At 30.7% G+C, this 10,340-nt stretch overlaps 1 protein-coding gene across 1 annotated transcript; it reads right to left on the bottom strand.

Moving 5' to 3' along the window:
* Nucleotides 1-234: 234 nt before the first annotated feature.
* On the bottom strand, nt 235-3,286 carry LOC120087929 (calcium uniporter protein 2, mitochondrial-like). Its single transcript, XM_039044942.1, has 2 exons — nt 2,464-3,286; nt 235-1,109 (listed from the first exon to the last, which is right to left on the bottom strand). Exons 1-2 carry the CDS (start codon nt 3,049-3,051, stop codon nt 618-620), a joined length of 1,080 nt encoding a protein of 359 aa, XP_038900870.1. The 5' UTR covers nt 3,052-3,286; the 3' UTR covers nt 235-617.
* Between the last annotated feature and the right edge of the window lie 7,054 nt (nt 3,287-10,340).

The raw sequence follows: 10,340 nt of genomic DNA, 5'->3' as shown, positions 1-10,340 counted from the left end.
AGACTTGGGAGTCCTTTTCCTTTACTCAATTTTAGTTGTCATTGTAAAATAAATAATAATCCATATCGCTGTCAGTTAGACTTTGGCTTCCTTTTCTCTTCTTAGTTATTTTATAAATGTTATTCTTAATTATTGTGTGTGTTCAAATTGGAGTTTTAATCAACCTCAAACTTCATGAGAGCGAAAGTTTGATTCAACATAGGCCAATGAAACAGTCATTAAAAGAGAAACAAATCACGTTCAATTAAAATTTATTCACATTCAAGTGGCTCAGATGAGAACATTATATCATTCTCATTAATAACAAAATAAGCCTCCAATTCTAAGATTTCTACTACTTTGACTCCTTTTTTAACTAGTACATGTTAATATTTGTTGTATTGAAGAACAAAAGTGACTAATAAATGGGCTCAGCCAACCTATTTTTGCTCCTATTAACGTGTATTAAATAAGAAAAAGGATTAAGTTTTGTTAGAAGAGGGGACAATTCTATGTACTCTGTTTACAGAAAGCCGCCGCACCTAATGGAAGTTATAAAAGTAGCAGTGAAAAAAAAAGCTTAACAGCACACTACGTATACTTTTTTATTTTAAAGCCTTGTGTAACTTTTTTTTTTTTTAATGATGTATAGATTCCAACTGCATCTTTGCTGAATTATCATACACCATAGAATCTGAAGGAAGTCCGTGAGGTGATGAATTGGGAAAACAAGCTCTTCGGAGTTCATTGTAACGAGCGATATCAAAATTCTGAAGCTTCATCAGGCGCTTCTGCTTCGTGCTAAACCGGCTTTGGAAGAAGCCTTCGAATGAAGGCTCTTTCGAGGTCTTGAGGAAGAAGGTATAACCAGCAATGAAGTAACCTGAGGTGACATAGAAGCAAATTGGCTCCATGACATCCCAAGTGAGCTCCCAGAAGGTGAGCCTCATGAATGTAGCTGTTTGAGCCACAAGGAAGCCCAATCCGCACCAGAGCTCTCGTCGTGCTAGTGCTTCGGCTCGTTTGTCGATAGCAGCTTTCTGCATCTCCAATTCTTCAAGCTCTTCCCTTATAGCATCATTTGGAATGACTGATGGTAAGGGAATTAGGCCTTCAATGGCTTTAGCTACCTGAAGTCAAACAATATGAAATACTTGGGTAAAAACTTGTACTACCTAGCATATTTATAGTTAGTTCTACTGGTTCATTGGATGAACTAAGCCGTTTGAAGGTAAAACTTGGTCAGCAGCCACACAAAAATGCAGTATTATATATTAAAAAACCTCTTAGCATTATACTTTAAAAAAACCACAGCTACAAAAAATACAGTATCAAAATTCATAATTTAGAAAGAAGGGCCCCGATAAAAAATGGCCGAGGTGGTTTAGGACCTGTTATAGGATGAAAATCTTCAATGTTTGAACCCATTAGGTCAGTAATTTAAAAATATAATCAGGAAGTCAGTAAGTTTCTTGGACTAGGGTTAGAGAGAGGACAAATAAAAGGGGTTACACAATATCCAATGACTTCACCCAAAAGGTGAAGGAAAAGAAATAAAGAAAACTTTAGGAAAAGAGCCTTGGCATCAAGAATGGTGTACAACCTATCCATCTAGATAAAATTGAATTACATTCGCATTTTTTACCAAAAAACCATTCGTCCCTTCTTAAAACTTCCAACATTCTATGGTAGTGAATCCTAAAATTAAAGTAAAAACATTGTGAGACCTTCCCTCCACTGTGATCAATCCATGATCAAATTAGACCTTGTTCAAGCTAATATGACAAAGCCTACACATTTTACTTGAGTTCATGTACGATCAGAATCCCTCATATCAAAACAAAGTTTAATGACTTCTCTTCCATCCTAAACTTCGTCTTATCTCTTCCTCTCTCTCTGTTATTTTTCTCATAAGAACGTTTTCTGTAAGATAAACCAAACCCTTCCCGGTTCCGAAGAAAGTTGCCTAAAAAATGTTCCTATCTATGAGTTTCAATCAAACGCAATTCATTTAAATCAGAAATTATGGTCAATTTTTGGTAATTCTAATCGACCCAACTGCCATAACACACACCTCCCTTCCCACTACCCCTAAAAAAACCGACCCCTGGGTGTTCCATATCCATTGTAGCTAGAAAATGTAACAATCTTGTCACTGAATGACTCGAAGGGCGTCTATATGATCCTTCAGAGGAACCACTTTAAACGTTTTAGATCTGGCCTGTTGAAGAAAACAAAAGAACAAAAAGAATAACCAGAAAAGAAGATCAGTTCTCGGTAGTATCCAGGATTAGAACTTTAAAATAAAGATCTCGTGAAAAGAAAAAAACCCAGAACCTATTTGGTAAGCAGCATCAAAATCTGTAGAACTCAAAGACAGAAAGTAACAAAAAAAGATCTCTAATGCAATTTAAAGAGAAGTAAAAAAAAAAAAAAAAAAAAAAAAAAAAACCCAATCAAGATGGCGCAAAACAACAAAATCACCTGTTCAGGCCTGAGGTACACCACGTTTCCTAAAACAATCACAGTCCCCGATTCATCAAGCATTTGAGCAATCTCAACACCTTGATCAGGATCATCACATCCCTGACTACAAACCCTAACGAATTCCGAGTGCGGAATCCACGATTCCTGAATTTCTCTCAAATTTCTCTTCACCATCTCCATCCGCGCCACCCTGAGCAACTTCCTCGCGTCCTCAACTGTCAAACCATCCTTAACATCGGACCTATCCGGATCCGAAACCAACGTCTCGCAAGCAGGAGGACGAAGGCAATCGAGTCGGATACGATCTGGTGCAATCCCTAGAGATTTAAACTTCTCCGCAATGTTCCCTCCGGCCGCCAATTCCCGAAACTCCGGCGAAATCGCCGGCTGAGAAACCGCCCTCTTGTGAAGAAAACGACGAAACACGGAATGGTCTCCGGGATCATGAGCAATGTTGGAAGTATTAGTGTTGGGAGGAACACGAACCGCAAGAGAAGATGACGAAATCCGGCATTTGGTGAGGGATTGTGCTGAGATTTTGGATATATTAAAGAGACGCTGTGCTAGGGTTTTCTTGAACGCCATTGATGAAGAAGAAGAACGCTAAACAGAGAATCGATTGAATGACAGTAACAAGAGAAAGAATCTAGAAATAGAGCTAAAGAAATCAAAAACAACAAAGAACAGAAAGATATTTCCGATCACACTAATGGCTGAGAAAAATCAACGGGCCGCTTCACCACGATCGGCCCTCAATTGCAAACACCCAATTTATAGCTCGCTCCACTGCCTTCCAATTTCGTTTTCGATTAAAAGAAATTAAAAAATAAATTTTTTTGGAAATTGTTTTAAATTTTAATCCAATTATTCAGGAGAGATAAAACCTTCACCAAAAAACTAGGGGAAAAAGACGCGAGAGTTTTGAAAGCGTGAGGTACACGACAAAGGGATTTGTTATATCGCCACGTGGCACTACACGAGATGATTGTATTAAATCTCACGGTATACCACGAAACGATATTTTAGAGATATGTTCACGTGTGGTCATATCTACTTGTATTTATGTACGACCATGTGAATCATCATATACGTGGTTGGCTTACAATACAACCTCTTTATCTTTGGACATGTATGCCACAACTTTTGTATTCAAACCCTCCCTTTGTGTGTTTCTAACTTTCAAATTTAATTCCAATACTCAGTTTATATCTATTTGATTTCAATATCTTTAAAATTGTCTGGATCAATTTTTAAATTTGTGATAATTAAGACCACAATCAGTTTTTTTTTTTTTTTAAAAAAAATTAAATCTATTTTTTTTCTTATTTCTTATCATAATTTGCATCTTTATTAAATACAATTATTGATCTGTTAGCTAAATTCTAAAAATAAAAACAAAATTTTAACTAAAAACTACTATTTTTTAGTTTTCAAATTGTACTATTGGTAAAAAGTAGATAACAAAGAGACAAAAAGAGAAATTTTGAGGTAGAATTAGTGACTATAGAGTAGATTTAATTTTTCAAAACAAAAAATAAAAAATCAAATGATAATCAAGAGAAATCATTCGATAACAAAGAAAGAAAAAATAGTGGTGGGTTAGTTTTCAAAAATAAAAAATAAAAAACCAATTGATTATTGGTGAAATAATTGAATAAATATCTAAACTCATGAATTAAACAAAATCAACCAGATGTTTAAGTCAATAAAAGTTTGAAATCAATAAAACATTTCAACTCAATAAAAAAACTAGAAATGCATGTAATAGGTCAATTAAAGTGCCAAATTCACTGCTATTAGGATCTCCTCGTGAATATTCTGTAGTCTTGCCTATTGCTTCCAAACTTAGGCTACGTTTCATATTGGTTTAGCTAGGATAAAAAGTCATTTGAAAAAAAATCTTTTTAATTATTTTTTTTTGTCAATTGGTAAAATATATTTAAATTAAATCTATAAAAATCACTTTTAAAAACACGCTACGATGACTTTGAAAGCAATTTTTGTCTAACTTTTAGATTCTCCTAAAATCAGTAGAATTTTTAATTAATATTTAGGTTTCAATTTTATTGTTTAAAAAAGATTTATTTTATATATTTATCTTTTCTCATCCAACTTTCTATGTGTTAAATGCATCGTTTTTCTAAAAAAAATATACCATATTATTTTTTTAAAAATAAAACTATTTTCCATAATCTTTAAAAATTAATTTGTAAGAAACAAAATTTATCATATCAAACAAATATTTAAAATTTTAAATTATATAAAAAAAAAATTGATTATAAGTCGATTTTAATTATTATATCTAAAATAAGATTTTTTATTTATTTATTTACCAAACACTCTAACTTACTTTTTAAAGTCTAAGTTGTAATTTACTAAACATAATTTTATTTCTTTTCACAGTCAATTTTTCTAAAAGCACAACTGTCAACAATTATTTTAAAAGTTAAGTTATAAACTCAGCTAGGAAATGCTACGAACGTTTTCTATCCTAATAGAAATTTATTACATAACATGAGATCATCTCAAAATGAAGAATCCATGTATCTCATAAATATTGTGAGCTCTCTTCATTTTCTCAACGTGGAAATTTCAACATGTCTTCTTAAGATCATGTCTCTTTGGGGTTCACGACTCTTGAATCAAGCTGAATATTTTTATTTTTGAATCGAATGTTTGGTAGGACTTAATTGGCTCTCTAACTATATTAGACAATCAAAGATTTTTCATCTCAAAATCAATTGACAATGAGAAGAGTAGTTGAGATATGGTGAAATCGTTAATTTTTAATAAACTATAAGTTTAGAACAATAATGTTGAAACCAATATGACTTTGCTAATTACTAAAAGAAGCAATACCTCGCATGGACTTCCTTTGAAAGCACAGTCTGTGGCCATCTGGACGAAATTGAGCTTGAGCTCGAAGATATTGACATAGTCTTTGATAGTCCTCCGCTCCAAAGGTTGCTCTGCCATGGCATCAAACTTAGGTCTTAAGCTTCTCCTCAAATTACGCCTGGAACTTTGATCTGTCTTTGGATCAAAATGAAGAACACACTAAACAAACAAAAAAGAAAATTTTCACAAAATTGAAAAATAAAAAATGGATTACACCCTAAATTAAGACCAATCAAATTTCTTTAGTATTAGTAGAATCAAAATAAGACTAAGTCTCCGAAAATGATGTTAAAAACTTGACACGAGTAAGTGTAGATGTCGAATTTAGTATAGTAAAATGGTCAAAAGAGTGAGTATCATCCTCTAGAAATTAGCAATTCGATTCTACTAGCTATGAAGAATCTATCCCAATTTTATTTAGGGATTCAACAATTGTTGGTGGTTTTGTAAACATAAAATAAAGAAAACAATAAACAATCGATTAGGAGAATTCACTTAGTTAAAAACGTCTTAGGACGTTAGATTTCATTTAAAAGTTTGTGGAATCGAGGAATTTTCATTCAATCAATTCAATCTTTAATTCTATTAATTTATCGTCATTCTCATGCACGTTATAATACTAGTTTAACATACTAGTTTTAGCGTCTTTGTGAGCGTTGTAACATTCCCTAGAAGAGCAGACTTGTATTTTGACTTCATCTCCATGATCAGTTCATGTTTATGGGCTCTAATAAATACTGTTTAAGTGCAATTTATCGCAAAGATCCAATCTACCTCCCAATTTAATTCCTACATAATCATCAATTAAAGCGCGTAAAACATTTGAACTAGCTTGACTTAAACATAGTGAAGATAAAATTTTTAAAGTGCTATCATTTCTCTCCAAGAGTTTAAAAAGTTTCATTTTTACCCTTGAACTTTGAAATTTATTTCAAGAAATACACCAAAACGTTCATATTTATCCAAAACCATTTCTTTTTTGTTATGAAAATTTATGTGTCGATTGATATGTAAAAAAATAGAAGGCTTACGTACTATTATTTTATAACTATATAGATGATTAATATCATTGTTATCATTTATTTAATCTCAAAATATATTGCTAAAATCATTTACATAATCAACTTTTATAAATTAACTACCACACCAATCTATGTAAAAACAAACAAGTTACCAAATTATGATTATCAAATAAGTACAAAATAGTATAAATTACGATGTTTTTAATTTATTGAATCTCAAAAGATATGATTAAAATTTTTTATCCATTCAATTTTTAGATATCAATTTACCACCTAATACAAATCTTCAAGAGTATATTTTGTATCTAGTTTCCAAGTAAAAATATAATTACTAACATCTGTCAAAATTTAGGAATGTTTGGTATAATTAAAAGAAATTGTAAAATAAACATTCTGTTACCTAATAAAAAAAGTGCATCAAGTGTGACACCAAAATTTAAGGATAAGAAAAATAGGGAAGGGGAGATAAATGTGGACCAAGTGGAGAAAAATTTAGAAGAGAGAGAAAAGTGAGAAAGGGGAAAGAGATTAGTGGAGGAGGTTGGTTTGCATGTTGTGTACATGTTGCCATTTGGTAGAGTTTTAAACCTTCTTCTTTTCCAAAATAACAAACTAATTTTTTTATATATTTAAATTATTTTTTTACGAAAACGATAATTAAAGAACACAAAAAAAGAATGTAGAGATAGAAAAGATCGACACACAGATATACATAGTTTACTAACAGCGTGTTAGCTACTTCCACGGATAGATGGAGAATAATATTATTTGAGAGAATGTTTTCAAAAATTACATCAAAACGGCATCTCTAGAGTTAGAGAGTTTATATAGCGCACTACTTGGTTATTCGAAGCGCCAACAAACAAACAGATTGAAGGCATTTCAACAATTTTATATAGAGATCAAACCTCCTACTTCCAACAAATTAGTGGTACAAATTCATATCAATTGAAGAAGTTAATACATTTTTATTATATAATAAGTTGTAAATATATTCTTGTGTATTCAGTAATTTTTTTTTTACAAATATTTTCTTATAAAAAGTGCTACAATGATTGATATGTATTATACAATTTTCTTTGTTATCTTCGAAATTATTTTTGATGTGCTTGGATTGTTTAAATAGAAAGTTCTCGACTTTGAATTTGATATCATTAAATTATTTGAACCAAAGGTCAATATTTTAGATTTTGATGATTTTGTAGAATTAGGTATTGGTTTGAATTTGCTATCAATCCATTTATTATTGTTGATTGAGTATATTTCCAAAAAAAAAAAAAAAAAACCAATGTTTATAATGTTTGAATTTTACATTCTTGATATATTGGTGAGATAGATTTTTATTAAAGGAAAAACATATTTTTTGCCACAGAAAATTTACAGTACAATAGTTGATGAAATGTGGGGTTTTGATACTAACAAATATAAACTCTACACTTAGACATGGAGGTGAAGAGAGAGAATGGGAAAGAGTGGACAAAATGACGTATTATTAAAATTTGTCATTCTAACATGAAACTTCATTTTTTATTAGTTAACAAATAGTCCAATTGATTTAGAAATTATTTAAAATTATTTTTCAAATCTTGAGAACTAAACTATCTGATAGTACCAAAAATGTGCTATCTTGTTCCGTTTAATTCAAGATCGTTACTTATTTTTATGGATTTATTTAATGATTTTACAAGTATCGAATATCAAAGAGGTAAAAATCAAGTGTTAGGGAGAAAACATAGTTAAAACATATCAATTTGGAGCCCTAAAAAGCCAAATTGGCCAAAAAAAGGCAAAAATTACACAACTACCACTGAGGTAGAGCGCCTAGGCGCTGGTCGACATTGTATGCAGTGATAAAACCAATAGGCATTGAATTTCAACATCGCCTTGGCTCTATCTATCCCGTAGCACTGTGACGCTGCAAGCGAATATAAAATTTGTACCTAGATTTTTAGGTCAGATCTTTTGATCAAGGTGGCGCTTTAGGTAAATGACCACTCCATTTTTTCGTCCTCTAATCTACATTAGTAGATTTTAGAGTTCCATCTTCTTTCTGTAACCAAGTCAACTGGTGACAGGTTTTGGCGATATTCCCCCAGCGGACTACTAAAATTTGTTTTCTAGCTTAGGAGTAGGGAAAAACCCTGGATCGATTTGCGAGATTTTCTTCTTCATAATTTATATCTATTTTTTTTTTGGATTTTCGTCTTAATTAAATTGATTATTGGTATATTATCATGGATTTTTCTGACAAACTCTTCTTGTTTGTATGATTGGAAGTTTTTGGTTAACTTATAATACGTGACATATAATTGTATGTTAATCTCTAAGAAGCAAAAGGTTAGAATATCTTGTGTAATTGTAAGTCGATGACAATTAGCATTGTGTAATCAACCGAGAGGAAACAATGTTAAATTTTTAATTAGGTGTTTCCTATTGGAAATTTATCCCCGTGACCTCTAAAGCGTAATGCGGTTAGTTCAATTTGTTAGTATGCATTTTATCTAATTTAGTTAGCTAATTAGATAACTCGGATCATTGGCTAGCATTTCTAATCAATTGGACTAGATATAGGCAAGAAGTTAAAATCAATATTCTTGAGAGTCTATGATCAATTGTACAAGTGAGTGGATCCTATTTCTTAGGCTAGACGGTCTATTTTATTTACTTTAGCTAGAGACTTAACTTGTTTGAAACTAATCTTCGTGTTTCTTTGCGGATTGACTCAATCTTGCCACTTATACTACTTAGTAATATAAGTAGTATTGATCAGTATAATATAAATTTTATTTGATTGATCAATTACGGGCGACAATAAAAGACTATATTAGTGTCACTTTTGAAACTTCAGGGATGAAATAGATACTAAACTCAAATTTTAGGAACCAAAAGCACATCTTACTTTTCTTTAATGTTCTTATATAGAATATTAATTTTATTTTATTATTTTTTTATAAATGTTTCAATGTTTGTTTCAAAATAAAATCTTTGGTATTTGAAATTATTTTTGAAAACTTTTGTTAATTACATATTTATTGATGGTTGAAATTATTATAAATTAGTTCTTGCTATTAGAATGTGAAGCCAAGTTGTATATGTGTATATATATATTGAATTGTTGCATCTCTTGATGACTAAGATTGTGGAGCTTGAAAGATCTCAAATTGTTTTGTTTTATTATTCATTGGATGATCATTGAACTTGATTTCAATTATTTATCGACATTAATTTATAAAAGAGTTGTTAACAATTCTTTTCCAAATTAATGTCAATAAATAATTGAAAAGACTTCATAACAATTCTTTCATAAATTCAAAATATTTTCAAATTAAAAGATTTAATACCAATTGTACGAATGGAACTCAAACAATAAACTAAAAATATTTTTATTTTGTTATTTGAGTTCCATTCTTACAATTGATATTAAGGCTTTTAATTCAAAAATATTTTGAGTTTGATTTAATGCTTTATGAGTTTTATTGTCAATTCTTAATTTGTTTATAAAATGTATGCTTTGATGATTTAGTTTTCAAAGGTTCTCACGTGTTGGCGTTAATAATTTGTTAAGTTTCTTTATTAAGGGAAGTATTTGAAATTATTTATTCTCTTGAATCTCTATTGTGACGTATTTGAATCGTATTTTTTCTTTCACATTGGGTACCTTTTATTTTTTACCTTTTAGGTGAAATTGCTCTAAATTAAATTTGAGTTCATGCCCAAATTCCATGTATTTGATCATTTATGTATCCTTTTTTATTTTAATTTTTATTGTTATACCTAGAGTTAAAGACAAATTCACTTGTCTGATGTTTAGTTGTTCCCAACTAGCCCCTCAACAGAATCTGTTAAAGAAGCAAAAGTACAATTAATAAGATTAAAATTAGATAACCAACAATTAGTTACTTCAACTAGTACCGCTGATCAGTCTTACCTCTTGTGTATTATTAAGAAGCTTTC

Source organism: Benincasa hispida, chromosome 10 (assembly GCF_009727055.1).
Source record: "Benincasa hispida cultivar B227 chromosome 10, ASM972705v1, whole genome shotgun sequence".
In the NCBI taxonomy this organism is placed as follows: Eukaryota; Viridiplantae; Streptophyta; class Magnoliopsida; order Cucurbitales; family Cucurbitaceae; genus Benincasa; species Benincasa hispida.
This window is presented reverse-complemented; position numbering and strand designations above follow the sequence as displayed.